Genomic DNA, 24,347 nt, shown 5'->3' with positions numbered 1-24,347 from the left:
AGTGAAGTGCAAAACAATGTAAGGATGGTGTGAGGGAAAGCATTTTCACACAGTGAGTAGTTGGGGTCTGGAATGAACTGCGTAGAGACATGGGGGAGGGCTGTTTTAAAAACTCTATCAGATCTTCATTCAGTCTTCTTCTGACTATGGAGTATAGCCCCAATTTCTTTAATTTATCCTCATCACTGAAGACCATAAGATATAGGAGCAAAATTAGACCATTCTGCCCATTGAATCTGCTCCATCATTTGATCATGGTCAAAAAGTGCTGGAAAAGCATAGCCAGTCAGGTAGCATCTGAGGAACAGGAGAATCAATGTTTCAAGCATAAGCCCTTCATCAGGAAAGAGGGGGTGGTCCAAGGGGGCTGAGAGATAAATGGGAGGGGGCTGGGACTGGGGTGAAGGTAGCTTAGAGGGAGGAGGAGAAACCCATTCTCCTGCCTTCTCCCCAGTTACAGTTGATCCCCTGACTTATCAAGAGCCAATTGATCTCGGTCTAAATGACTTGAAGAAGTTTGTCATTCCTAGAACCACCCTTCTGAATCTGTTCTATTCTGACTGCAATGATTTCACATCTTGCTGAGGAGAGCAGTCACAATCAGTACATATCAATTAGAATCTTCAACATGGAAAAGCCTAAGACAATACCAGAATGCACTATTGAATAGCCAAAGGAACATTGATGTAACGTTCAGATTACCAAGGATTTAGTTCAAGATTAAGCAGCGGAGATGGTGGTGATGGAGAAATGGCACATGGAATTTAATCTGGGTAAGTGTGAGGTGCTGCACTTTGGGAAATCAAATGTTATGGGAAAGTATACAGTTAATGGACAGCACTGATGTACAGAGGGATCATGGGATTGAAGTCCATATCTGCCTGACAGTGCACATGCAAGTAGCTAGGATGGTGAAGGCGGTGAATGGCATGCTTGCCTTTATTGGAAGGGCAATTGAGTGCAAGAGTCAGGAAGTCATGTTGCAGCTTCAAAAGACTTTGGTTAGGCCACACTTAATAGTATTGTGTTCAATTCTGGTCGCTACATTACAGGAAGGATGTGGAGAGTTTGGAGAGGGTGCAGAAGAGGTTTATGATTAGATTAGATTAGTTACAGTGTGGAAACAGGCCTTTCAGCCCAACAAGTCCACACCGACCCACCGAAGCGCAACCCACTCACCTACATTAACCCCTTCACCTAACATTACAGGCAATTTAGCTTGGCCAATCCACCTGACCTGCACATCTTTGGACTGTGGGAGGAAACCGGAGCACCCGGAGGAAACCCACGCAAACACGGGGAAAATGTGCAAACTCCACACAGTCAGTGAGTCATCTGAGGCGGGAACTGAACCCGGGTCTCTGGCGCTGTGAGGCAGCAGTGCTAACCACTGTGCCACCGTGCCGCCCATAATTGTAAAGACCCACTCCATTCCTTTCCTTTCTTTTAGCTTTACTTGTTTTTACTTGTTACATTCTCTGTCACCATGTCCTGTCTCCCCTCTCCCCCCCACCCCAGTGGGACTGTCTGTCCTTCCCAGTCCGGCAGGTAGACACACAATTTGCCATTCTCATTCTGATAATCTGAACTATCAACACCCTTTCTCCCCCCACACTCCCTCCTGAATATAGATTGGATTAGATTCCCTTCGGCCCAACAAATCCACACCGACCCTCTGAAGAGTAACCCCCACCCCATCAACTAATGCACCTAACAACTATAGATAATTTAGCCTGGCCAATTCACCTGACCTGCTCATCTTTGGACTGTGGGAGGAAACCAGAGCACCCAGAGGAAACCCATACAGACACAGAGAGAATGTGCAAACTCCACACAGACAGTCGCCTGAGGCTGGAATCGAACCTGGGACCCTGTGCTGTGAGGCAGCAGTGCTAACCACTGAGCAACCGTGCCACCCGCATTACCAGGATGCTGCCTGGATTAGTGGATGTAAGGGGAGGCGAGAAAAACTCAGGTTGTCTTCCCTGGAGCAGCAGATGCTGAGGGGAGACCTGAGGGGAGTCTATAAAATTGAGATGCACAGATCGTGTTGACGGTCTGAATCTTTATCCCAGATTTGGGATAAAGGGGGCATGCATTTAAGGTGAGAGGGGGAAGGTTTATTACACAGAAAGTGGTAGGAGTGTGGAACAGACTGCCAGGGAGTGGTGGTGGGGGCATTTAACGGACTTTTAGATAAGCACAGGGATATACAAGGAATGGAGGGATATGGGCCAAGGGCAGGTAGAAGGGATTCATTTAATTTGGCGTCATGTTCGGCACAAGATGGTGGGCTGAAGGGCCTGTTCCTGTGCTGTACTGTTCTATGTTCTGTGTACTCTCTTCCGTAGACCATGATCAAGGCCTTTTAGTTTCAAATATTTAATATAGACATAGGCAGGATGCAAAGGTTATCCAGGGTCAGCAAGGATTGTGGAGTTGAGGTCAGGGTCACATTAACCTTGATCTTATTGAATGTTGCTACATGTTTGACTGGCTGAATGGCCTAGCCCTGGTCCTATTTTCTAACTTTGTTAGGTCACAGTTGCTTGATGAGCGAGTGAACAACTATTCTCTGCCACAAGGCTGCCCCCTCACTCCAAGCTTCTACCTTCAATTCATGCAGTTTAAATAGCAAACCAATCACAGACAGCTTTGGAGAAACTCAGCAAGTCTGGCAGCAACTGTGGAGAGTAGGAAACAGAGTTAACATTTCAGGTCCAGTGGCCCTTCTGCAGAACTTCAGTTGCATTTGCTTCATCTCATCCAGGATATTTTTATATATTCATATAAAACAGCCAAGGCTCAAGCATTGATAGAACATAGAACAGTACAGCACAGAACAGGCCCTTCAGCCCACGATGTTGTGCCGACAATTGATCCTCGTGTGAGGTAAAGCTAATGTACGAACCCTCAAATTTCTGTGACCATATGCATGTCCAGCAGTCTCTTAAATATCTCCAATGACCTCGCTTCCACAACTGCTGCTGGCAACACATTCCATGCTCTCACAACTCTCTGCGTAAAGAACCCGCCTCTGACATCCCCTCTATACTTTCCTCCAACTAGCTTAAATCTATGACCCCTCGTGTTAACAATTTCTGCCCTGGGAAAAAGTCTCTGGCTATCAACTCTATCTATGCCTCTCATTATCTTGTACACCTCAATTAGGTCCCCTCTCTTCCTTCTTTTTTCCAATGAGAAAAGTCCGAGCTCAGTCAACCTCTCTTCGTAAGCCCTCCATTCCAGGCAGCATCTTGGTAAACCTCCTCTGAACCCTCTCCAAAGCATCCACATCTTTCCTATAATAGAACTGGACGCAGTATTCCAAGTGCGGTCTAACCAAAGTTTTATAGAGCTGCAACAAGATCTCATGGCTCTCAAACTCAATCCCCCTGTTAAATGAAAGCCAAAACACCATATGCTTTCTTAACAACCCTGTCCACTTGGGTGGCAATTTTAAGGGATCTATGTACCTGCACACCAAGATCCCGCTGTTCCTGCACACTGCCATGAATCCTGTCTTTAATCCTGTACTCAGCTTTCAAGTTCGACCTTCCAAAATGCGTCACTTCGCATTTATCCAGGATTAACTCCTTCTGCCACCTCTCAGCCCATCTCTGCATCCTGTCAATGTCACGCTGCAGCCTACAACAGTCCTCTATACTGTCAATGACACCTCCAATCTTTGTGTCGTCTGCAAACCTGCTAACCTATCCTTCAATCTCCTCATCCAAGACATTAATAAAAATTACAAAGAGTAGAGGCCCAAGAACAGAGCCTTGTGGAACACCACTCACCACTGACTTCCAGGCAGAATACTTTCCTTCCACTGCCACTCGCTGTCTTCTGTCGACCAGCCAATTCTGTATCCAGACAGCTAAATTTCCCTGTATCCCATTCCTCCTGACCTTCTGAACGAGCCTACCATGGGAACCTTATCAAATACTTTGCTGAAGTCCATATACATCACATCCACTGCTCGACCCTCATCAACTTTTCTAGTCACATCCTCAAAGAACTCAATAAGATTTGTGAGGCATGACCTGCCCCTCACAAAGCCGTGCTGACTGCATTTAATCAAGCCATGCTCTTCCAGATGGTCATAAATCCTATCCCTCAGAATTCTTTTTAACACCTTGCAGATGACAGACGTGAGACTGACTGGTCTGTAATTGCCGGGGATTTCCCTATTTCCTTTATTGAAGAGAGGAATTACATTTGCCTCTCCCCAGTCCTCAGGCACGACTCCGGTGGAGGGCGAGGATGCAAAGATCTTCACAAGTGGCGAAGCAATCACATTTCTTGCTTCCTAAAGCAGCCGAGGACAAATCTGGTCTGGCCCTGGCTACTTGTCAATCTTAATGTTTGTCAAAATTTTCAGCACATCAGCTTCCTCAATCTCTATCTGTTCCAGCATGCTTACGTGCTCCTCAATGGTTTCATTCACTACAAGGTCCTTTTCTTTAGTAAAGACAAAAGGATAAAACTCATTTAGGGCTTCCCCTACCTCCTCAAACTTTATACACAAGTTCCCTATGCTATCCCTGATCAATCCTACTCTTTCTTTGATCATTCTCTTATTCCTCATATACGTGTAAAATGCCTTTGGATTCTCCCTAATCCTTCCTTCCAAGCCTTTTTCGTGCCCCCTCCTGGCTCTCCTCAGACCATTTTTGAGCTCCTTCCTCGCCTGCCTGTAATCTTCCAGAGCTGAGCAAGACTCTTGCTTCCTCCACCTTACGTAAGTTGCCTTCTTTCTTTCGACAGGAAGCTCCTCTGCTGTCGTCATCCAAGGTTCCTTAATCTTACCCCTTCTTGCCTGTCTCAGAGGAACACATTTATGCATCACTCACAACAACTGTTCCTTAAACAGTCTCCACATGTCTATAGTGCCCTTTCCATGTAGCAATTACTCCCAATCCATGCTTCCCAACTCACGTCTGATAGCATCCTTGTGGGAGCTCAGTAATCACTGCCTGCATTCAGAAGAAGACCCAATTAATCCCACTCTGTGTTATCCAATTTTTGATTGATTGCAATAAACTACCCACTATCCCATATGCTTTCGTTTTGCCCAACATTCCTCTTATGAGGAAGCTTATAGAGTCATATGGCACAGAAACAGACCCTTCGGTCCAACTCGTCCATGCTGACCAGATATCCTAAATTAAGCTAGTCCCATTTGCCAGCATTTGGCCCATATTCTTCTAAACCCTTCCTATTCATATACCCATCCAGATGCCTTTTAAATGTTGTAATTATACCAGCCTCCTCCACTTCCTCTGCAACTCATTCCATACATGCACCACCCTCTATGTGAAAAAGTTGTCCCTTATGCCCCTTTTAAATCTTTCCCCTCTCATCCTAAATCCATGCCCTCTAGTTTTGGACTCTGCTTCTTGGGGAAAAAATATTGTCTATTTATCCTATCCATGCCCCTCTTGATTTTAGAAATCTCTATAAGGTCACCCCTCAACCTCCGACGCACCAGGGAAAACAGCTCCAGCCTGTTCAGCTTTTCCCTATGGCTGAAACCCTCCAACCCTGGCAACAGCCTTGTAAATCTTTAAAATATCCTTCTGAAAGAAAGGTCCTTCTGGAAATCCAAATGAATCACATTCACTGGTTCTCCCATATTGATCCTAATAACTGCATTCTCAAAAAGCTTTTGTTGAGTAAGATTCGCCTTTCGTACACCCATGCTGACTTTGTCTAATCCTGTTAATCCTTTCCAAATATTCTGTATCATGTCTTTTGTAATAGAATCTAGCGTTCACCCGTTGAATGACGCAGTGGCTCAGTGGTTAGCACTGCTGCCTCACAGCATCAGGGACCTGGGTTTGACATCCTCAGGTGACTGTCTGTGTGGAGTTTGCACATTCTCCTTGTGTTTGCGTGGGTTTCCTTCCACAGTCCAAAGATGTGCAGATTAAATGAATTGGCAATGCTCAATTGTACCAGCCTCCATCACTTTCTATGACAGCTCATCCCATACATTCACCACCCTCTGCATGAAAGATTGTAGTGTTCAGGGATGTGTAGGCTAGGTGCATTAGTCAGAAGCAAATGTAGAGTAATAGGGTAGGGGAGTGGGTCTGGGTAGGATACTCTTTGGAGAGTCAGTGTGGACTTGTTGGGCCAAATGGCCTGTTTCCACACTGTAGGGATTTGATGATTGCTAATATGATGCAAACTTGTCTGGAATTTTCTGTTTAAGCAGAGGTGTTAAATTTGATACTTCCCAGTTTGTAGGAACCATCACTGAGTCTGTTGAATTTTGGAAATGGTCCCTGACATGGTCTCTTTAGAGAGTGGCACCCAGATTGGAAACACAATACCCTGCTGTGTGTTCAAAAGTTTTATCATAACTTCCTTGTTATTTCAATCTGCTCTCTGTTAATAGAGCAAGTTTTTTTGTTGATTTTTTAAAATTCATTCAGGCCAGCATTTATTATCCATGCCTAATTACCCAGAGGGCAGTCAAGAGTCAACCACATTGCAGTGGGTCTGGAGTCACATGTAGGCCAGACCAGGTAAGGATGGCAACTTCCTTCCCTAAAGGACATTAGTGAACCAGATGGGTTTTTCCAACAATCGACAATGGATTCATAGTCATCATTAGAAACTTAATTCCAGACTTTTTTTTTAAAATTGAATTCAAATTCCACCATTCCCTGGGTCTGTGGATTAACAGTCTAGCGATAATGCCATTAGGCCATTGCTTCCCCATTTTGGTTTCAAGCACAAGGGAGTGTGAGGCTGCTAGCTGAGGTGCTGGCAATGATGGTGGTTGAAGACACATCACTGAGACAGATTGCTAAAAACAAACCTGCCACCGTCGCCTGGACACCAAATTCTTCAGCTGTTCGGTGCTAATCACCTTCCCCTTCACTGTAAAGATACTCTGAAAAACAGAAGATTCGGAATGAGGGAGGTGTCTAGGACAAAGCAGTCCCCACATCTACATGCACCCACACCCTTCACTACCGATGCTCAGTAGCAGCAGTGTGTACCATCTACAAGATGCTCTGCAGAAATTCACCAAAGATCCTCAGACAGCACCTTCCAAACCCACGAAAAAGGAGTTAGTTTAAAGGGAATGTGAGAAGCAGGTTTTTTTATCCAGATGGTGGTAAATGCCTGGAACGTGCTGCCATAGGAGGTGGCAGAAGCAGATACAATAGCAACAGGAACAGGCCCTTTGGCCCACCAAGTCTGTGCTGACACATGATGCCTTTCTGTACTTGAACCCTTTTGCCTCCATACCATCCATATCGCTCTATTCCTTGTCTACTCAGGTATCTGTCAAGATGCCTCTTAAACAGTATTCCAAATGTGGCCAAAGAGGCATCTTGACCGATACATGAATAGACAAGGAATAGAGGGATATGGACGGTATGGAGGCAAAAGGTTTTAAGTTCAGAAAGGCATCATGTGTCAGCGCAGATTTGGTGGGCCGAAGGGCCTGTTCCTGTGCTGTACTGTTCTTTGTTCTTGTTCTAATTCTGTCATTTTTGTGATTCTGAGTGTCTTTCTAGCCATTACTAGACCTGAGAGATCTCCTGAAATAGGGTTTAAATCTCCGGAGGAGAGTCAGAGAGGGATTTTTCAGTTTCTTTGTTGTGTGTGTGTGCGTGCGAGTGAGTGAGTACATGTATGAGAGAGAGAGAGACAATGTGTGTGCCACTGATGAAAGGATGGGTGGAAGGAGTAAGGATGAGCTGGGTGGATAAGTATATCTTTTTACAATGCCCCATCACCGTGATGTAAAGGATTGTTGGAGACTATTAGTTTTGGAGATTAATTTCAGACTCCATTCACTAGGACTCCTGTTCCTGAGGTTAATTTATTTTGGCTCACAGAAGAATGGGGACAGACTGAGTGAGTGGGTAAATAGTGGGTCATGTTACAGTTGGATAGGAATTTGGTTCGGTCACATTTGGAATACTGCATACAGTTCTGGTCACCACATTACCAAAAGGATGTGGATGCTTTGGAGAGGGTGCAGAGGAGGTTCATCAGGATGTTGCCTGGTATGGAGGGTGCTAGCTATGAAGAGAGGTTGAGTAGATTAGGATTATTTTCATTCGAAAGATGGAGGTTGGGTGGGGGGGGGGGGGGGGGGGGGGATCTGATTGAGGTCTGCAAAATCATGAGAGGTATAGACAGGGTGGATAGCAAGAAGCTTTTCCCCAGAGTGGGGCCTCAATTACTCGGGGTCACGAGTTCAAGGTGAGAGGGGAAAAAGTTTTAGGGAGATATGTGTGGAAAGTTCTTTACGCATAGGGTGGTGGGTGTCTGGGTGCATTGCCAGCAGAGGTGGTACGGGTGGGCACGATAGCGTAATTTAAGATGTATCTAGATAGATACATGAATGGGCAGGGAGGAGAGGGATACAGATGCTCAGAAAATAGGCAGCAGGTTTAGATAGAGGATCTGGATCGTTGCAGGTTTGGAGGGTCGAAGGGCCTGTTGCTGTGCTGTAATTTTCTTTGTTCTTTCTTTGTTCTAAACACATGGTTGATGCTGTGTAATGAGGGTCAATGGGAGGTTATCCAGTTTGGGAGCAAAAACAGGAAGGCAGATACTTTGTACCTTGTGATGGATTGGGAAAGGGGGAGGTGCAGTGAGACCTGGCTATCCTGTGGACAAGGCACTGAGAGTAAACACTGCAGGGGGAGAAGGCAGTGAGAGGGGCAAATGGTATATTGGAGCAGGGATGTCTTGCTGCAACTATACAGGGCCTTGGTGAGACCACAGCTGGAGTATTGTGTGCAGTAGCCTCTGTATCTAAGGAAAGATGTTCCGTTGACGGACAGAGTGCAACAAAGATCAACCAGACTGATTCTTGGGGTGGCAGGACTGATATATGAGGACAGACTGGATCAGTTAGAACTATACTCACTCAGTCTAGAAAAATGAGGGGGATCTCTTAGAAATGTATAAAATTCTCACAGGAAGTAGACAGAGTAAACGCAGGAAGGATGTTCCTAATGACTGGGGTGTCCATAACTGGGGAGGGGAGGTCACAGTCTAAGGATACAAAGTAGGCTATTTCAGACTGAGATGATAAGAAATGTCTTTCCACAAAGAGTGGGGAGCCTGTGAGAGTCTCTGTCTCAGGAAGGGTTGAGGCCAAAACATTGAATATTTTAAAGAAGGAGTTAGATATAGTTCTCAGGGCTAAAGGGATCAAAGGTTATGAGGGAGAAAGTGGGAACAGGTGATTGAGTTGGATGATCAGCCATGATCATATTGAATGGTGGAACAGACTGAAGGGCAGAATGGCCTACTCCTGCTCCTATCATCTCTGTTTCTAAGAGGACTATCCACTGGGAACTGTTTTATTCACCAAGCTGAAACATTTGTTCTTCCCCGTGACAACCTCTGACACAATGAACCTTCCCTCATATTCTGATGGGAATCTTAAAATGGTTACAGCACAGAGAGAGGCCACTTGGCAACCAGATCCATGCTGGGTCATCGCAAAAGTCCCTCACTATCATGTCATATCCACAGAGACACAGTCTAAATCTCGACAGATAGTGAAACAATTATCAAACTGGTTCAAAGCTCAATGCCAATGGCAGCACACACACAGTTTGACATCCCTGTCAGGAAGGGGATAGCACGGAATAGTCTGTCCTGTACATGGAGAAACTTTCAGATAAATTCCCCAGTTAATCGAGACATAAGATCGGAGCAATACTCACTGAAAACCAGGCGTGTTGGAGACATTCATCTGTAGTTGGTCTCCTAGAAACAGAAGCCAGACAGAGTCAGACAGCCACCTCCTAGCAGAGCGCTTTAGGGAACATCTCCGAGACACCCGCACCAATCAACCACACCGCCCCGTGGCCCAACATTTCAACTCCCCCTCCCACTCTGCTGAGGACATGGAGGTCCTGGGCCTCCTTCACCGCCGCTCCCTCACCACCAAACGCCTGGAGGAAGAACGCCTCATCTTCCGCCTCGGAACACTTCAACCCCAGGGCATCAATGTGGACTTCAACAGCTTCCTCATTTCCCCTTCCCCCACCTCATCCTAGTTTCAAACTTCCAGCTCAGTTACTGTCTCCTTGACTTGTCCGACCTGCCTATCTTCTTTTCCACCTATCCACTCCACCCTCTCCTCCTTGACCTATCACCTTCATCTCCTCCCCCACTCACCCATTGTACTCTATGCTACTTTCTCCCCACCCCCACCCTCCTCTAGCTTATCTCTCCATGCTTCAGGCTCACTGCCTTTATTCCTGATGAAGGGCTTTTGCCCGAAACGTTGATTTCACTGCTCGTTGGATGCTGCCTGAACTGCTGTGCTCTTCCAGCACCACTAATCCAGAGTCAGACAGCACCCAGAGACAGGGATAGAGTCAGACAGCACCCAGACACAGGGAGTGCTGAGGAAATGCTGCACTGTCGGAGGGTCAGTGCTGAGGGAGTACCAAACTTGTCAGAGGGTCAATGCTGAGGGAATTCCGCACTGTATGAGGGTCAATACTGAAGGAGTGCCGCACTGTCAGAGGGTCAGTGCTGAGGGAATGCCAAAGTGTCGGAGGGTCAATACTGAGGAAGTGCTGCACTGTTAGAGGGTCAGTGCTGAGGGAATGCCGCACTGTTAGAGGTGCTGTTTGGAGTGGACATTGAACTCAGGATTTGGACTCCCTGTGGGATGGATGTGAAGGTCTCAAGTTCACTGTTTGGTTCAGGTCAGGGCTGTGCTCCCAATGGTGTCCTGATCCCTCAGCCATTGTCAGTGTCTTCCCAGATTATATTATTGTTCTATCAGTGTCTATGGGAGTTTGCTGTTTAATGTGGACTGTTATATCTCTTAACTTACAACAACATTCATATTTCACAAACTCAGAGGTATTCTGAAAGTCACAAAGTTCTCTGTATCAAGTTCTTTGCTTTGCCCTTTTTTGGATTTACTTTCTAAAAGTTTATTGATTTCATTTTTAATATAAATCCAATCGAGTAACTTTGGAAGTGAGACAGCAACGGAGATAGCCAAGATTTATCAGGGGTGTACGTGGTATCTCGCTGAGGGTGCAGGCAGGAGACGGTGGTTTCCTGTGTCGAATAGCTCTGTGTGCACGTGTGCGAGTATGTGTATTGGGGGGGTGGATTGGACATGGTAAGGTCCCTCTACAACAACAACAGCTCCAGCTGAAAGCACCAGAGCTGCTTGTATTCATAACTTTGACTGTGATGCCTCCTTCCCCTGCTGTTCCCTCTCTCAATCTGCCTCACTAGCAGCACAGGGTTCACCCCTCGTCAAGTAACCATCACCTCCCAACATCGAGCTCCCTCAGAGAGGGGCCTGTCCACCTCAGACATCTTAGACAGGCAGCACTGATGGCTCCCAGCCTCTGTTGAATCAAATCAACTACACAGGACCACAGGGAGGCCATTCAGCCCCCTTGATCAACCTTACACAGGAACAGCAGGAGGCCATTCAGCCTCTCAATCCCCTTACGCAGGAACAGCAGGAGGCCGTTCAGGCACTTGATTCCCTTACACAGGAACAGCAGGAGGCCATTAACCCCTCGATCCCCTCACACAAGAACAGCAGGAGGCCATTCGGCCCTTCTATGCCCTTACACAGGACCAGCAGGAGGCCATTCAGCCCCTCAATCCCCTAACACAGGAACAGCAGGAGGCTGTTCAACCCCTCAATCCCCTTACACAGGAACAACAGGAGGCTTTTCAGCCCCTCAATCCTGTTATACAGGGACAGAGGGAGGCCATTCATTGAAGAATGTCTTGAAGGAAGAGAGAAAGAGGGAGAGACGAAGGGGTGGGTGAAATTATTTATGGAGGGATTTCTTGAGCTGAGGGTACAGGCAGCTGAACACCCCCTGCCAATGGCAGAGGGAAGGGTTTGGGGAGGAACTGTGGCTCAGTGGTTAGCACTCCTGCCTCTCAGCACCAGGGATCCCAGTTTCGATTCCAGTCTCAGGCGACTCTCTGTGTGGAGTTTGCACATTCTTCCCATGTCTGCGTGGGTGCTCCGATTTCCTCCCACAATCCAAAGATGTGCAGGTTAGGTGGATTGGCCATGCTAAATTGCCCATAGTGTTCAGGGATGTGTTGGTTTGATGGATTTGTCGGAGGTAAAATGTAAGGGAATGGGTCTGGATGGGTTACTCTTTGGAGGATTGGTGTGGACTTGGGCCGAAGGGCCTGTTTCCACACTGTGGGGATTCTATGATTCTGTAAACAAGAGGCTGGACTGGGAGCACCATTGAGGGTTGCGGGCCTAAGGAGATTCTGGAGATAGGGAGGGGATGAGGCTATAGAGGGAGAATGTATTGAGAATGGAGATGTTGAGAGTGAATGGGGGTCAGTGAACAGTCAGTAGTCAGTGAAGGGTCAGGGTCCCCACCCACACTCCCCATCCTCACAGACACCCTCAATTCCCCCAACACTCCCCATCCACAATCTGCCCCACACAAACAACCCTCTGTTCCCTACCCACAGATACCCACACTCCCCACTCTCATAGACACTTACATTCCCCACTCACACTCCCCTTCCACAATCTCCCTTACACTCCCCCACCCAATCTCATCTGCATTCCTCACCTGGGGGTGACACCCACATCCCATGCACTCCCACCAACACATGCACCTCCCCACAGGTACTTACTGTGCGCTGTCCACAAGGAGGGTGATGACAAAGTCCCTTGATTCCCGGCTCAGGTTGACAAACATATTCTCCTCGAAAGCCACGTTATAATTTTTCACATTGAGCAATGTGGACTTGTCGTTCTCACCGTGAAACGGGGAGATCCCAGTCAGACTGGACGGGACAGAGAGGGGTGGGGGGTGGGGTGATGGAGTAGGGGGAGGGGAGAGACAGAGGGGGAGAGTGGGGGGGGGGGGGGGGGCAAGAGAGATGGGGAGGGAGAGAGAGAGGGAAGACAGGGGGAGGGAAGAGAGAGGGAGAGCCAGAGAGGGGATGAGGGGGGAGAGAGAGAGGTAAGAGAGGGGATGGGAGTGAGAGGGAGAAATGGGGGAGAGAGAGAGGGAGGGATAGTGGAAAGGGAAGAGAGGGGGAGGGAAGAGAGATGGATAGACAGAGGGGGGAGGGAGAGAGGGGGGGGAAGAGAGAGGGAGCGAGAGAGAGAGCGAGAGAGAGAAAGAGGGTGTAAGCAGGGAGAGGGAAGAGGGGGAGGGGGGAGAGAGTGGGAGAGACAGAGAGGGGGTGTGGGGTGGGAGAGAGGGGGAGAGAGGGAATGATTGGGCAGGGAGGGGGAGAGAGGGAAGAGAGGGATGGGAGAGAGAGAAAGGGAGAGGGCGAGGGGGCAAGTGAGAAGGAGGGAGAGGGTGAGGAGAGAGAGAAATTCACCAGCTGTCAGTCAGTCAGACTGCAATCCGAACACCCTCTCTGGGAATCCTCACTGTTCTTGTGGACTCGGCTGATCCAGCCTCTGTCCAGTGTCCATCACACTCCCCTTGCAGGATAGTGTGGATTTCGAAAAGGACACTGACAAAGTTTGTGGATGGGGTGGATGGGTACAGATGAGGTTCAATGCAGGGAAGTGTGAAGTGATGCACTTTGATAAAAAGAACATTGAAAATCAATACAAAGCAGGTGTTACATTCTATAGGGGGTGCAGGAGTAGAGGGAGCTGGGGGTTTACGTGCACAAATCATTGAAGATGGCAGGGTGGCGAAGAGAGTAGTTAATAAAGCACACAGTGTTCTAAATGTTATTAATAGGGGCATAGAATACAAGAACAAGGAGGTGATACTGAGTTTGTACAAGACCCATGGTTGACCTCAGCTGCAGTAATTATACAGTTGTGTGTGCCATGTTGTAGGAAACATGTGAGTGTGTTGAAGAGAGTGCAGAGATTTACAAGAATGGTTCCAGTGATGAGAAATTTACATGAAGACGTTGGGACTGCTCTCCCTGGAGAGAAGGTGGCTGGGAGTAAATCAGATCGAGGTTTTCAACATCATGAATAAGCTGGACTGAAATAGGAAGGGAGAAACTGTTCCCGCTCGTAAAAGAAACAAGAACGAGAGGACTGTAGATTTAGGGTGATATGCAGGAGAAGCAGGGAGAAGAAGTGGGGCGGTATGGTGGCTCAGTGGTTAGCACTGCAGCCTCACAGTGCCAGGGACCTGGATTCAATTCCTGCCTCAGGCGACTGTCTGTGTGGAGTTTGCACATTCTCCCCGTGTCTGCGTGGGTTTCCTCTGGGTGCTCCAGGTTCCTCCCACAAACACAAAGATGTGCAAGGCAGGTGAATTGGCCATGCTAAATTGCCCATAGTGTTAGGTGCATTAGTCAGGGGTAAATATAGGGTAGGGGAATTGGTCTGGATAGGTTACTTTTTGGAGGGTTGGTGTGGACTTGTTGGGCCGAAGGGCCTGTTTCCATACTATACGGGATCTAATCTAATATAGAAAAACACTTCCTTGCTCACTGAGTAGTTACATTGTGGGATGCACTGCCCAGTGTGTACAGTGTGAGTTGTACTGTCCAGTGAGTAGCTACAGGGTGGGATATGCAGCTCAGTGAGTACAGTGTGGGCTGTATTGTCCAGTGAGTAGTTACAGTGTAGGACGTACTACCCAGTGAGTAGTTACAGTGGAGAATGTACTGTTGACTGAGTAGTTACAGTGTGGGATGTACTATCCAGTGATAGTTACAGTGTGGAATGTACAGCCCAGTGAGTGCAGTGTGGGATGTACTGCCCAGTGAGTAATTACAGTGTGGTATATACTGCCAAGTATGTACAATGTGGGATGTATTGCCCAGTGAGCACAGTGTTGGATGTACCGCCTAGTGAGTAGCTACAGTGGGGTTGTACTGTCCAGTGAGTAGTTACAATGTGGGATTAACTGCCCAGTGAGTACAGTGTGGGATGTACTATCCAGAGATAGTTACAGTGGGGGACGTACTGCCTAGTGAGTAATTACAGTGTGGTTTATACGATCCAGTGTGCTTACAGTGTGGGATATACTGTCCAGTGACTAGTTACACTGTGGGATGTACTGTCCAGTGAGTATAGGGAGGGATGTACTTTACGGTGAGTAATTACAGTGTTGGATGTACTGTCCACTGAATAATAACAGTGTGGGATATGCAGCTCAGTGAGTACAATGAGGGCTGTATTGTTCAGTGCATACAGTGTTGAATGAACAATCTAGTGAGTATTTACAGTGTGGGATGTACTGCCCAGTGAGTACAGTGTGGGCTGTATTGTCCAGTGAGTAGTTACAATGTAGGATGTACCACCCAGTGAGTAGTTACAGTGTGGGCTGTACTGCCCAGTGAGTACAGTGTGGGATGTACTGTCCAGTGAGTACAGTGTGGGATGTACTGTCCAGTGAGTAGTTACAGTGTGGGATGTACTGCCCAGTGAGTACAGTGTGGGACGTACTTCCCAGTGAGTACAGGGTGGGATGTACTGTCCATGGAGTAGTTACAGTGTGTGATGTACTGCCCAGTGGGTACAGTGTGGGATGTTCTGTCCAGTGAGTACAGTGTGGGATGTTTAGTGAGTAGTTACAGTGTGAAATATACTGCTCAGCGAGTACAATGTGGGCTGTATTGTCCACTGAGTAGTTACAGTATGGGATGTACTACCCAGAGAGTAGTTACAGTGTGGGATATACTGTCCAGTGACAAGTTACAGTGTGGGATGTACTGCCCAGTGGGTACAGTGTGGGATGTCCTGTCAAGTGAGTAGTGTGGAATGTTCTGTCCAGTGAGTACAGTGTGGAATGTATTGCCCAGTGAGTAGTTACAGCGTGAACTATATTGCTCAGTGAGTACAATGTGGGATGTATTGTCCAGTGAGTAGTTACAGTGTAGGATGTACTACCCAGAGAGTAGTTACAGTGTGGGAGATATTGCTCAGTGAGTACAGTGTGGGATGTAATGCCTAGTGGGTACAGTGCAGGATGTACTGCCCAGTGAGTACAGTGTGGGTTGTACTGTCCAGTGAGTAGTGTGGGATGTACTGCCCAGTGAGTACTGTGTAGGACGTACTGTCCAGGGAGTAGTTACAGTGTGGGATGTACTGCCCAGTGAGTACAGTGTGGGTAGTACTGTCCAGTGAGTACAGTGTGGGATGTACTGCCCAGTGAGTACAGTGTGGGTAGTACTGTCCAGTGAGTACAGTGTGGGATGTACTGCCCAGTGAGTACAGTGTGGGATGTACTGCCCAGTGAGTACAGTGTGGGTAGTACTGTCCAGTGAGTAGTGTGGGATGTACTGCCCAGTGAGTACAGTGTGGGTTGTACTGACCAGTGAGTACAGTGTGGGATGTAATGTCCAGTAGGTAGTTACAGTGTGGGATGTACTGCCCAGTGAGTACAGTGTGGGATGTATTGTCCAGTGAGTAGTTACAGCATGGGACATACTGTCCAGCGGGTAGTGTGGGATGTATTATCCAGTGAGTAGTTACAGTGTGGGATGTGCCCAGTAAGCGCAGTGTGATTATATGCTGCCCAGTATGTAGACTCAGTATGGAATGTACTGCCCAGTGAGTAGGGTATGGGATGTATTGCCAGCGTGTTCAGCATGGGAGGTTCTGTCCATAGAGTGGTTACAATGTGAGATGTACTGTCCAGTAAGTACAGTGTGAGATGTACTGCCCAGTGAGTACAGTGTGGGATGTACTGTCCAGCGAGTATAGTGTGGGATGTATTACCCAATGAGCAGTTACAGTGTGGGATGTACTGCCCAGTGAGTACAGTGTTGGATGTACTGTCCAGTGAGTACAGTGTGGGATGTACTGCCCAGTGTGTACAGCATGGCAGGTTCTGTCCACTGAGTGGTTACAATGTGGGATGTACTGCCCAGTGAGTACAGTGTGGAATGTTCTGTCCAGTGAGTACAGTGTGGGATGTTCTGTCCAGTAAGTACAGTGTGGGATGTACTGCCCAGTGTGTATAGCGTGGGATGTTCTGTGCAGTGAGTAGTGTGGGATGTAATGTCTAGCGAGTATAGTGTGGGATGTATTACCCAATGAGCAGTTACAGTGTGGGATGTACTGCCCTGTGAGTACAGTGTAGGATGTACTGTCCAGTGAGTACAGTGTGGGATGTACTGCCCAGTGTGTACAGTGTGGGATGTTCTGTGCAGTGAGTACAGTGCGGGATGTACTGCCCAGTGTGTACAGTGTGGGATGTTCTGTGCAGTGAGTACAGTGCGGGATGTACTGCCCAGTGTGTACAGTGTGGGATGTTCTGTGCAGTGAGTACAGTGCGGGATGTACTGTCCAGCGAGTACAGTGTGGGATGTATTATCCAATGAGTAGTTACAGTGTGGGATGTACTGCCCTGTGAGCACAGTGTTAGATGTACTGTCTAGTGAGTACAGTGTGGGATGTACTGCCCGTGTGTACAGCATGGCAGGTTCTGTCCACTGAGTGGTTACAGTGTGTGATGTACTGTCCAGTGAGTACAGTGTGGGATGTACTGCACAGTGGGTACAATGTGGGCTGTATTGTCCAGTGAGTAGTTAGTGTAGGATGTAATGTCCACTGAGTAGTTACAGTGTGGGATATACTGTCTTGTGACGAGTTACAGTGTGGGATATACTGCCCAGTGAGTACAGCGTGGGCTGTACTGTCCAGTGAGTACAGTGTGGGATGTACTGTCCAGTGAGTAGTTATAGTGTGGGATGTACTGCCCAGTGAGTACTGTGTGGGATGTATTTGCCAGTGAGTACAGTGTGGCATGTACTGTCCAGTGAGTACAGTGTGGCATGTACTGTCCAGTGCATACAGAATGGAATGTACTGTCCAGTGAGTACAGTGTGGGATGTACTGCCCCATGTGTACAGCGTGGGATGTTCTGTGCAGTGAGTAGTGTGGGATGTACTGTCCAGCGAGTATAGTGTGGGATGTATTATCCAATGAGCAGTTACAGTGTGGGATGTACTGCCCTGTGAGCACAGTGTTGGATTAACTGTCCAGTGAGTACAGTGTGGGATGTACTGCCCAGTGAGTACAGCATGGCAGGTTCTTTCCACCGAGTGGTTACAATGCGGGATGTACTGTTCAGTGTGTAGTTTCAGTGTGGAATGTACTGCCCAGTGAGTACAGTCTGGGCTGTACTGTCCAGTGAGTACAGTGGGGGTTGTACTGCCTAGTGATTATAGCCATGATCATGTTAAACGGTGGAGCAGGCTTGAGGGGCTGAATGGCCTCCTCCCAGTTCTCATGTTGAACCTGCTCAAAGCCTGAGTGCCTACAGCTGTCTGGGATCGAGAATTCCACACACTCACTTCTGTCCGAGTGAAGAAGTTCCTGATCGTCTCACTCCAAATGGTCTGCCCCTCAATCTAAGTAACTCAATGAACGCCTGTGTCCTCTCCAGTAAGGGACCCCATCCTTTCTGCCTCTACCCTCATAAGCCCTTTAAGAATTTTGTAAGTCCTCATGAGGTCAACTCCCATTTTTCTATCCTCTCTGAGAATACTGGCCCAGTCTCCTCAATCACTCATCATTAGACAGCCACAACGTCCCATTTGCCCCCTTTCTCTGGCAAGTGTCCCTCCTTAGACAAGGACCAGAACAGCACTCCGGGTCTGCTCTCACCAACATTCTGCAGAACCATCAGACATAGGAGCAGAAATTAGGCCATTCAGCCCATCGAGTCTGCTCCGCCATTCAACCATGGCTGATACGTTTCTCATCGCCATTCTCCTGCTTTCTCCCCATCACCCTTGATACTCAAGAACCTATCTTATCACAATCTTAAATATACTCAATGACCTGGCCTCCACAGCCATCTGTGGCAGTGAATTCCATAAAATCCCCATTCTCTGCCTGAAGAGGTTTCTCCAGATCTCTGTTCTAAGAGGTCTATCCTTCACTCTAAGGCTGTGCCCTCTGGTGCTAGTGTCTCCTACCAATGGAAACAATTGTAGCAAGACTTCTTTGCTGTTGTCCTCAAATTCTCTTGTGATAAAGGTTAACATTCCATTTGCTTTCCAAATTCCCTGCTGCCCCCAATGCTTGAGGAACAAGAATACCTTGGTCCTTATGAATATCAGCATTTCCCAATCCACTCTCCTCACTGTTTAAGAAATACTCTAGCCCTCCACTCATCCTTCTAAAGTGAATAATTTCACACTTTTTTGTAAAACATTCCATCTGCCATGTTCTCACTCTCTCACTCAGCCTGTCGAAATGCCCATCTGTCTATCGTCCTCACAATCTCACTACATTCTCACAAATCTTATTGAATTCTTTGAGGATGTGACAAAACTCGTTGATGAAGGTACAGCAGTGGATGTGGTATACATGGATTCCAAGGCGTTTAATAAAGTTCCCCATGGTAGGCTCATTCAGAAAGTAAGGAGGCATGGGATCAGGGAAATTTGGCTGTCTGGATACAGAAATGGCTGTAGATGGAAGTACAGTAGATGGAAATATTCAGCCTGGAACTCAGTGACCAGTGGTGTTCTACAGGTGTTCTGGGACCTCTGCTGTTTGTGATTTTTATAAATGACTACGATGAGGAAGTGGAAGGGTGGGTTAGTAAGTTTGCCGATGACACAAATGTTGCTGGAGTGGTGGATAGTGTGGAGGGCTGTTGTAGTTTGCAACCGGACATTGACAGGATGCAGAACTGGGCTGAGTTTTGGCAGATGGTGTTCAACCTGGAAAAGTGTGAAGTGATTCATTTGGGTTGGTCAAATTTGAATGTAGATTACAGGGTTAAAGGCATGATTATTGGCAGTGTGGAGGAAATGAGGGATCTTGGGGTCCATGTCCATAGATCCCTCAAAGTTGCCACCCAGGGTTGTTAAAAAGGCGTATGGTGTATTGGCTTTCATTTGTAGGGGGATTGAGTTTAAGAACCATGAGATTATGCTGCAGTGCTTTAGAGCACTGGTTAGACCACAATTGGAATATTGTGCCTCATTACAAGAAGGATGTGAAAGCTTTCGAGAGGATGCAGAGAGGATTGACCAGGATACTGCCTGGACTGGAGGGCATGCCTTGTGAAGAAAAGTTGAGGGAGCTAGGGCTTTTCTTACTGGAGCGAAGAAGGATGAAGTGTATAAGATGATGAGAGGCATAGATAGAGTGGATAATTAGAGATACTTTCTCAGGCCAGAAATATCTATCTTGAAGGGGCATAATTTTAAGGTAATTGGCAGTAGGTTTAGAGGAGATGTCAGAGGTAGGTTCTTTATACAGAATGGTGGGTGCGTGGAATGCACTGCCGGTAGTGTTAGTAGAGTCAGAGACATTAAGGACATTTAAGCGATTCTTGGATAGGCACATGGAAGATAATAGAATGAGGGGTATGTATTTTAGTCTTACCTTAGAGTAGGATGTCAAAAAGTGTGTTGCTGGAAAAACATGTGCCGGTCAGTCAGCATCCGAGGAGCAAGAGAGTCAATGTTTTGGGCATAAGCTCTTCGTCAGGAACTGCTCCTGCTCCTCGGATGGTGCCTGACTGGCTGTGTTTGTCCAGCACCATATTTTTTGACTGATCTCCAGCATCTGCAGTCCTCACTTTCTTCTTAGAATAGGCTAAAAGGTCAGCACAACATCAAGGGCCGCAGGGCCTGTACTGTGCTGTACTGTTCTATGTTCTGGTAGCATCCTCTAGGTAGCAGTATTTGGGAACCTTCTAATAAATGTACCTTGTCATCGGTCTGGAACTAATGAGCTGAAGCTTGTACTGATTTAACTGATCAAACTGAAATCGGATTTCTGAGGAAGGGTCATCGGACATGAAAGGTCAACTCTGATTTCTCTCCACAGATGCTCCAGACCTGCTGAGCTTTTCTAGCAATTTCTGTTTTCATTTCAATCTGATCTTGAGATCACTCGAGTAAGACTAGGTTTTCTGATTTGAATTTTGGCCTCAGGTATCTCTCCTCCTCGGTGTTTGTGCGCTACCTTTCTTGAATCTTTAGACCAAAATGTGGAGGGAGAAACAAATGAAACTTCAAAGGCTGGAGTGTGGCTCTAAGCCTGGATTCTGATTGAACATGATACTTAGCACAGACGCAATACAGAGTGGCAGAGTTGGACCTCACCACTTCAATACAGACCGAAGATACAGCAACAGAATCTAGCTCCTCTCTCTGAAGGTGCAAGGAATTTGAAGGACATATCAATCTATTTACACAGCAAAAATCTGTCTCAGAGTCACTGATTTACCTAACGCCCAATGAGCGTTTAGTACGAAAACATACCACATTGGTTGAACAATGCCACATTGTCTCTCATGTCCAGGGATGTGCAGGCTAACCATAGGAAAAACAGTTACAGGGATAAAATGGGTCTGGGTGGGATTCTGTTTGGAGGGGTAGTGTGAACTCTAAGGTCCAAATGGGCTCTTTCTGCATTGTTAGAAATTTGTGAGTTGTGATCTGTGATGCAGTGGGAGCAAATTCAACAGGAACTTGCAAAAAAGGGGGTGGGAATGTATCGTCCCTCAGCCTCCAAGGTTCAAGTGAAAACAAATCAATTTTGTCCAATCTCTCCTCCTTGCTAATCCCGCCCCCCCCCCCCCATATCAGGCAACATCCTGGTAAACTGTTTCTGTACCTGGTCCAAAGCCTCCACATCCTTCTGGCAGTATGGCAACCAGAAGTGTATGCAATATTCCAAGTGTGGCCTAACTAAAGTTCTACACAGCTGCAACATGACTTGCTGATTTTTATACTCTATGTCCCAACTGATGAAGGTAAGCACACCATACGCCTTTTTGAACAGCTTCTCAGCTTTACTGCCACTTTTGGGGAACTGTGGACCTGTACGCCTGGATCCCTCTGTATGTTGATCTTTCAAAGGGTTCTGCCATTTACTGTGTAAAAGGTTGCCCTGTAATTACTGTGTGAAATGGCCCAGAAAGCCATTCAGTTCAGGGGTAATTAGGGACGGGTGACAAATTCCCTCCTTGTTAGTGAGGTCCACATCCCACGGAAGAGTAAAAAGGGTGATTAGTTCTCAACCAGCTGTCATAGCCATGACGGTGTGAACAGTAACAGCATTTCAAAACATCCTGGGAGACTCCCTTTATTCCTGAACCATCTGGCATCAGAGCTGATGATTGGCCTGAACTATGAGGGGCTGCATTAAGCTGAAGACTTACCCAATGTAGGCGATGACTCCCACGGGCCTGTCAGTGAAGAGAGCACAAAGTGAGTACAGATGTATCACAGTCATCACAAACCATCAGCCCAAACCTTTACCAGCTGCTGTGGTAATGACAGAGAGTAACATCACCAAATGGACCATTCTTAAGAAACCATCCACAGTCAACTCCATTGCAAATCAGTGCACTATCACAGGAATTAGCCTGGGGGGAGGGGGGAGGGGAATCACAGAACCACAGCTACCAATCCCCTTCCTTTAGGGTGGCACGGTGGCTCAGTGGTTAGCACTGCTGCCTCACAGCACCAAGGACCCGGGTTCGATTCCAGCCTCAGGCATCTGTATGGAGTTTGCACATTTTCCACGTGGGTTTCCTCCGGGTGCTCTGGTTTCCTCCCACAGTCCAAAGATGTGCAGGTCAGGTGAACTGGCCATGCTAAATTGCCCATAGTGTTCAGTGATGTGTAGGTTAGGTGCTTTAGTTAGGGGTAAATATAGTGTAGCAGAATGGGTCTAGGTTGGTTACCCTTTAGAGGATCTGTGTGGACTTGTTGGGCCAAAGGGCAAAAAGGCAGAATTTTCCATACTGTTGTGATTCTTCCATGAATCCCACCTGAGGAGTCTCAGCACCTTCCAAACCCAGGGCCACTTCCATCTAGAAGGACAAGGGTAGCAGATCCATGGGAACACCACCCCCTGCAAGTTCCCATCCAAACCACTCACCATCCTGAATTGGAAATATATTGCTGTTCCTTCACTGTCGCTGGGTCACAATCCTGGATTTCCCTCCCTAAGGGCATTGTGGGTCAACCCACAGTACATGGCAGCTCAAGAAGGCAGCTCATCCCCACCTTTTCAAGGGGCAGTAGGGACAGATGATAATGCTGGGTCCAGCCAGTGATGGCCATGTCCCCACAAGTGAATATATGGTAAATGTGGTTGACAGTCTCTGAGCAGCACTAAGGGAGTGCTGCACTGTCTGAGGCACCATCTCTCAGGGGAGATAATAAACTGAAGCTCTGTCTGCCGTCTCTCGATGATCATAAAAGGTGACCAATAACTGGAAGAAGAGCAGGAGAGATCTCCCCATGTCCCAGCCAATACCCAGCCCTCAAAGCAGATGATCTCACTTGCTGGGTGACATACTGGCTGCTGCCTTTTCCTGAATTCTAACATTTTGAAAGGATTTTACTGGCTCTTCTGTACAGTGTGGGAGGGTACGTCAATGCAGAGCTATCTTTTTATCGAAAAATGCACAGTTTCTGGGATTAGACCAACTGGTGTCCAGGCCTCATTGACTCCTTCCCTCCCTCCTTCCCTCACTTACTCCCTCCCCCAATCACTCCCTCCCTCCTTCACTGACTCTTTCCCTCCCTCCCTCACTGCTCACTCCCTCCTTCCCTCACTGCCTCACTCACTTCCTCACTGACTCCTTCCCTCCCTCACTGACTCACTCCGTCCCTTCCTCATCAACTCGTTTATTCACTCCCTCATTGACTCACTCATTCAATCCCTCCCTCACAGACTCACTTGCTTACTCCTTCACTCACTCCATTTCTCACTGACTCACTCCCTCACTCACTCATTTTTTTTTAGATTACTTACAGTGTGGAAACAGGCCCTTCAGCCCAACAAGTCCACACCGCCCCGCCGAAGCGCAACCCACCCATACCCCTACCTTTACCCCTTACCTAACACTACGGGCAATTTAGCATGGCCAATTCACCTGACCTGCACATCTTTGGACTGTGGGAGGAAACCGGAGCACCCGGAGGAAACCCACGCAGACACGGGGAGAATGTGCAAACTCCACACAGTTAGTCGCCTGAGGCGGGAATTGAACCCGGATCTCTGGCGCTGTGAGGCAACAGTGCTAACCACTGTGCCACCGTGCCGCCTCCTTCACCCATGCCCTTGGCCACTCCCATTACTCGCTCACTCACTCCCTCCTCTCACTCCCTTTGCTTGCTCCCTTACTCACTCGCTGCCTCCCTCCCTCCCTCCATCACTCTCTCCCTTCCATCGCGATGATGTTGCATACCAGATATCGGTAACTTTGGAGACTGGTTCCTGATTGACGATCTCTGGTGAGATGTATTCCGGAGTTCCGAACTGACAGAACTGCGGTGTGTCCGGAGTCATCACCTGAGCATTCCCGAAGTCACAGATCCTGATGCTCTCGCTGGTCGTGTCTGCCATGAGGATATTGTCTGGCTGCAAGGACAAAGGAAGGGAGGGAGGTAGGGATGGT

The 24,347-nt window shown here is 47.6% G+C and overlaps 2 protein-coding genes across 3 annotated transcripts in view; one reads left to right on the top strand and one right to left on the bottom strand.

The window, feature by feature from the left end:
* Nucleotides 1-24,347, bottom strand: part of spega (striated muscle enriched protein kinase a) — a 354,671-nt gene that overhangs the window by 52,920 nt on the left and 277,404 nt on the right. The window contains exons 27-31 of the mRNA XM_072580011.1: nt 24,138-24,310; nt 22,095-22,121; nt 12,655-12,807; nt 9,717-9,759; nt 6,833-6,907 (exon numbers count right to left, since the gene is read on the bottom strand). Of these exons, the coding sequence (XP_072436112.1) occupies nt 6,833-6,907; nt 9,717-9,759; nt 12,655-12,807; nt 22,095-22,121; nt 24,138-24,310 (471 nt within the window). The remainder of the gene's footprint in view (nt 1-6,832; nt 6,908-9,716; nt 9,760-12,654; nt 12,808-22,094; nt 22,122-24,137; nt 24,311-24,347) is intronic.
* Nucleotides 1-24,347, top strand: part of LOC140482480 (obscurin-like protein 1) — a 71,863-nt gene that overhangs the window by 23,833 nt on the left and 23,683 nt on the right. The window lies entirely within an intron of this gene.

The sequence above is a fragment of the Chiloscyllium punctatum genome, chromosome 10 (assembly GCF_047496795.1).
Source record: "Chiloscyllium punctatum isolate Juve2018m chromosome 10, sChiPun1.3, whole genome shotgun sequence".
NCBI classification, from domain to species: Eukaryota; Metazoa; Chordata; class Chondrichthyes; order Orectolobiformes; family Hemiscylliidae; genus Chiloscyllium; species Chiloscyllium punctatum.
Note: the sequence above shows the minus strand (reverse complement) of the source record. Positions and strands in the feature narration are given on the sequence as shown.